Source organism: Cynocephalus volans, chromosome 15 (assembly GCF_027409185.1).
Source record: "Cynocephalus volans isolate mCynVol1 chromosome 15, mCynVol1.pri, whole genome shotgun sequence".
Classification (NCBI taxonomy): Eukaryota; Metazoa; Chordata; class Mammalia; order Dermoptera; family Cynocephalidae; genus Cynocephalus; species Cynocephalus volans.
Window position 1 is genome coordinate 63,344,969 of NC_084474.1, and position 6,000 is coordinate 63,350,968.

A 6,000-nucleotide genomic window follows, 5' to 3' on the forward strand; every position below is an offset into this window, starting at 1 on the left:
AGCAGTGCCTTCTTCTATGTATAGCTCTAAAAAGAGCAAAACAGGGCCACCTGTGTAGAGGAAATATGGGTTGTGGTTGGTTCTAACACAGAAAAAGGGATGTGAGAATTAGGTGAGAAAAGGGTGAGAGAGAAAGAAAGTAAAGAGCTGAGACTGCATCTTTGACCAACCGAAGTAAAGATAGTATTATTAATGGACATTTGGAACATGTTTGTCTAGCGACTGTCTGAAGGTGGAGCAAAGGCAAAATGCCCACCAAAATGAGAAGGTTTCTTAGGACTGAAAAATGAGGCAGGCAGTTCCATGAAAGCAAAAAAATTTTAATTGAGCGTGTAACTTACTTGCAAGATGATGGATCAGGTGGGCAGCAACACAGAGACATAGTCAGTTTATATAGGCAGTTCACACAAAGCAGGGAAAAAAGCCAAGAAGCAATTACTAACTCAGCAATGAGCTAATATTATTAACTCCAATTGTCTTATGACAATGATTATTATCTTTGGATGTCTTGTGATGTAGGTAGCCCAACCAGCTGGTGCTATACCAGTAATTAATCATTAAGTTCCTTCTTTGTAATCAGCAAGCTGTTTCTACATTTTGTTCTCACAGTTTACCCCTAGTTACTGGATAACTTTTGTGGGCAGGGTTCACATGACAGACACAGCAAATAGAAAGGGCTTTCCAAGGTGGAGTAAGTTATGTTCATAGTCTCACAGTGACCTATGTAAAGTGTAGTGTTTGTTTTAGTTTCTACTGCTACATAACAAACTGGCCCAAAATCTAAAGGCTTAAAAGAACAACCATTTCATTTGCTCACAATTGCGTGGGTCAGGAAATTGGGCAGGGAAGTATCATCTCTTTTCCATGATGTCTGGGACTTCAGCTAGGGATTTCTAATAGCTGAGCCTGGCCATTTGGGTCAAAGTTCTAAGGTCTTCATTCTGAATTTAGGCTGGGTTTTTCAGTTCTCCTCCATGCAGCCTCTCCATGAGAACATTGTGAGGGCTTCCTCACAATACTGCAGGAGGGAAAAAACAAACCAAACCAAACCAAACACCACCCTAAATTCTTTACTCATCAGAAACATTAAGAAAAAATATACCTGTCACAAAAATCCAGGTTTTTTTTTCTCAAATTGAAAAAAGAAGTTAAATACACCAATTGTCATGAATTGTCAGTGGTGGAAAATTCTATAGAACAGTGCTCATGTATCTTGAAAATTATAGAATTCATTGCTATTGTTTGTGAAAGCTCAAATGTGGTCAAGATCTGATTATATCCTCTCCCTCAAAAAGAAAGAAAAAATGAAAACAGAAAAGACTTTTTAAAAATATAATAAAGAAAACAGAGGAGTAAAAATTTACAGGATTGCACAAGTATTAACAAACCCTACTCTGTGGTAACTGCTATTAACGATAGCAGTTAGTCCCAGAAGAAATTATGTCCAGGAAAAATATATTGGTTACCTCATGTTCAAAACTGTGGGAAGATTTAACATGTGGATATAAAAAATATTTGAATGAGCTTTTTATCTTTCACATTCTAAACATATGTAACAATATTTCTCCAAGATGTCTACCTGAGATAAGAAGAAAGGAAGAGTCACAGTCTTGCAATACAAAAGCATCTGACAAAGCAAATGCGGAAGATGGTTAAGGGCATATGGGTGTTTGTTGTACTATTCTTTCAACACGTCTCTAGTTTGAAATTTTTCAAAGTAAAATGTTCAGTATACATCTCCACTTCCCCCAAATGAGGCTGAGGCTTCTCCACTCCTAGTTCAGGTATACATGGATGAACTAGAGATTCATACCTTCACCTTCCTTCCCTAGTGTCCCTATTTCAAACAGCCTGTTTCCAGTCCTGGGCACTAGGAAGAAACCCTAAGAAGAGGTACTGTGCTGCAGTAAGAAAATCTACCCAGGCTCCCCCTGCCCATATTTAATGGGCAGATTGAACTCTTCTGGGAGACCCTCTGTATATTTGCTTCTACTTAAATGAATCCATTTGACTCCATTTCCAAAAATACTTCATTAGGAATTCCACAGTATTTTTAAGTAAATGAAAACCAAATTGGAACTATACAAAAACAAGCAAACATAAAAGGAAGTTATAAGCTATGATGCTTTTTTTTGTCTAGGAAAAAATTATAAGATTGAATTTATACTGGATAATGTTGCTCGGGTGGAATCCAGAACTTTCAGCCTGCCAGAACAGTCTGTCTCTAGCAGCAGTAGCAGCGGTGGTAGCAGCAGTAGCAGTAGTAGCAGCAGCAGCAGCAGCAGCAGCAAAGTGTCCACGGTGGGGACATCTGCCCAGACAATGACTGTAGTAATTGGCTGTCTGATGGGAAGAATTTTGCTCTTGGAAATATTTATGGCTGCAGATTTTATTTTTAACACAGCTATGGGTAAGTACAGTTCATTTTTTATATAATGTATGTCTCTACATACCTGGTACCAGTAAATGTTTACTAAATGAAGGCTGTGTGCACAACACTTGTGCATGACACTATTGCAGACACAGAGAAAGCAACAGCCTCATGGCAGAGACAAGACAGAAAATGTTACATTGTGTGTTGGTATATAAGAATATGGGGAATGGGAAGTGCAGGTAACGTCAGAACTCTTTCTCAGTTGCAAGGGGCAGACGCTCAGCTTCAATTAGTTTAGTCAGTAAAGTGATCATTTAACTGAGAAGTCCAAAAGTAGTCTAGTTTCTGCCACAGCTAGACCCAAGGAATCAAATGATGCCATCCACAACCTGTGTCTCTCCATCTTGTGGCTCCATTCTCCTTAGTGGGGGATTCACTGCCAGGCTGACTCGTCACCTCCCCAATCATCATGGCAAAAGTATCCACCAATATCTTCATGTTTACATTCTACCAGCCCAGCAGCCAATGCAGAAAGAGCAAACCTCTCTCCCAACAGTTCCAGCAAAAGTCCCAAAGTTATGTCATTCACCTGGCTTGGGTCACATGCCAATTGCTGAACCAATCATTGTGGCCACAGTGTTCCAATTAATTTGGCCTGATCACATGGGGTAAGGTGCTGAGAGTGGTGGAGGTGTGGTTTCACTAAGGAAAGTCAAGATGCTTGTTATCAGAAGTGGTAGGCAGACAGTGATAGTGAATATTAGAGAGATTAATAGGAGGAAGAGGTCCCCATTGGCTAGAATGACTAGAGATGATTATAAATGTCACTCCATCAGCAACACATGAAAGTTGAGACTATACAAGGGGTTTTCAAAAAGTTCATGGAAAGATTTGTATTGTATTTTAATTCTATTTTTCCATGAACTTTTTGAAGTACTCCATATAAAATGTATAAGATTGAGAGGGTGAGAAAAAGTCGCTTGAAAAAGTTCCTTGAGAACAGAGATATAATAGGTGCAAAGAAAAAAGTGGGAGTGGAAACAGGTGTCTCCAACTATACATGTTCAGCACAGAATTCCTCATCTTCTTTCGAACATACGTCTCCTGTTACCCCATCTCAGTTAATGCCATTGCCAACTTTTCATCCCCTCAGGCTGATACCTCTTATACTGCTTCCTGTCCTTCAAGCTCCAGCATCCCTTGAGGTGTTTAGTGCCATCTATAACCAATCATAATGTTTCATATCTGTCCCTCATTTAAAGTCTCATTGCTCTGCTTACAAGTGTTTTACTTATCACATGACCTATTGCAATAGCCTCCTGAATTTCTTGTATCCAAAATCCCTCACTTCCAGCCTATCTTCCATATTGCTGTCAGATTTAGCTTCCTAAAGCACAAGATCATGTAGTAATAATGGTAATCTCAAATCCTTAGAGTCCTCACCACATGCAAAATATAATCAACACCAAAGGCCCTAAACCAGTTTTGAAGACTGTCTCCTTGTACCAAATTACTCCTAGAAAAGAATTTTCCCTTCCACATATGTTCCTCTATTTAGGCTATCTTCCTCTGCTCACCGAATCTACCTCAACATCCTTCTAGGTCCTGCTCAAATTCCACCTCCTCTAGCATGTTTCCCTTCTTTTCACTCTACATTTAATTCTCCTCTCTCTGTTCTCCAATTGCAGTTTATTTATATCATTGTTATAGCTTTTTCTATAGCGTATTTATATAAACATATTCAAATCTATCTTCCTCACTAAATAGTGAGCACTTAGAAGACCATATACATGCCTTACATATTATAGTACTAAAAATGTGGTTTAATGTATCTTAAGCATTAAAAGGAGGTTAAGTCCTCACCTCAGACTTAGAGGAAAATGTTGAATACTGGTATTGTAGGCAAATTTTAAAGAGCTTTAATTGGCAGATAGTAATCAGTTTGCAACTGATTTAATGGGAAAATTTCTGACAGATTAATGAAATGAAAGCATCACATAAAAATATTAATAAGGTTGAGGAAGAATTTGAGGTAGAGTAATAATTTGGAAGGATACTGAAGTATTTCAAATAATAAAAGCCAAGACTAGATTTTAAATTTAAATATAAAAAAGATCAAGATGAGAAGACACAGTAAGGCTGGTTCTGGGAGTAACAAAACAAACTAGAGGCTAAAACCAACTACTGGGGCTTCAGGAACAGCCATAAAACAAGAAGGAGTAAATCCTTTCTTCCCTCCTAATGGAAGAAACTAATTGGGGTCCACTTGTCAAGGGAGAAGCATAGTTTGCAGAGACCTGGTCCTGGCCTCATATAACTGGACACAGGTAGGTGGGTTTGGAGCTGAGGGACAATAGGTAAATGAACAACACACAAGTTATTTTTATGCCAGTTTTCTTGTCTCTAGAATTCTAATAAAAGTAAGACCAGTTATTTATTTTAAGACAGGTATTGCTTAAATTTATTTCTTTTCTTCTAAGAAACATTAAATATAAGGTCTAGTTGGCTAAATGTGTGTTACTTAATGTGTATTTGTGCACTTTGTGTTTTCTCATTAAATGCACTGTTTCCTAATTATCTTCAATGACTTTCACCCTGCTTTTTCCTGACAATTTTCATATTGTACCAAATTTTAAAAATTCCATTTTCAAATCATTAGTAAATAATACAGTTCCCAGATCTTTTTCAGGACTTTTTCCAAATGAAATACTTAATCAATGGCTTCTTTGCTACTAAATAAACTTTCATTTTCCAATAAAAACATAAGATGATTTAAACATAATTAATAGATTAAAATGCTAGGTTATTTTATAAATTTGCATTCTGAATTAACAATATTTTACTTTTAAGAAAATCATGAAGTTCTACTAAATAAAATGGCAAAGCTTGACTGTGAAAAATACAAAAAATGTGTAAGCACCGCAATTCCCTATCCACATTCTCATTAAAAAAAAAAAAAAAAGCATTACTGATTCTAACATTACATTGGTAACTTTGAAATACTAACTTTTAAATATTACTTTTTCCCTGTTAACCATACAATCAAATATTAGAAAAGTTAAAACTAATGAAACACATTTTAAATCACATAATATGTTATTACTAGTTTTTAAAATTTTTTTGTATTTTTTTTTTTAGGAAGCAACTAAAGTGTTGTTCTGAAGAACAGGAGGAAAACAAAAATACAAGAATTGCTTATTTATGAGCTATTTTGTTGCACAAGAAAAAATCTATAGCATTTTCAAGTAAATATGTTAAAATATTTTTATAATATATAAATTGTACAAATTAGCTTTAATCAAAAAATCAGATTTGTTCAAAATATAAATTTCTTTTGATTCCTTATGTTTGCATGTTCCTATTTCACTTCAAAAAACTTCCAGAAATTTGATTTGGAAACAGATATGCCACCTTCAAGTTATTGTATCAACAAATCATAGAATCCCTTAAAGAGTTGAGCTTGTGTCGTTCTGACTTAAGCTCTTTAAATCAGATTGAAAGCATTTTGAGATTTTTTTACATGTGGGGTGGGTCTGATTTTTTCTATCTGTTCATGAGGGTCTGATTTCCAACAATCTAAGCCACTCTTATTTCTAAGGATTTTGGAGAGATGAGATTATTTTGGA

At 36.0% G+C, this 6,000-nt stretch overlaps 1 protein-coding gene across 1 annotated transcript in view; it reads left to right on the forward strand.

Annotated features, from left to right (window-relative positions):
- PKHD1L1 (PKHD1 like 1) overlaps positions 1-5,523 on the forward strand; it is a 157,128-nt gene extending 151,605 nt beyond the window's left edge. The window contains exons 77-78 of the mRNA XM_063079268.1: positions 2,141-2,410; positions 5,513-5,523. Of these exons, the coding sequence (XP_062935338.1) occupies positions 2,141-2,410; positions 5,513-5,523 (281 nt within the window). The remainder of the gene's footprint in view (positions 1-2,140; positions 2,411-5,512) is intronic.
- The last annotated feature ends 477 nt before the right edge of the window (positions 5,524-6,000 follow it).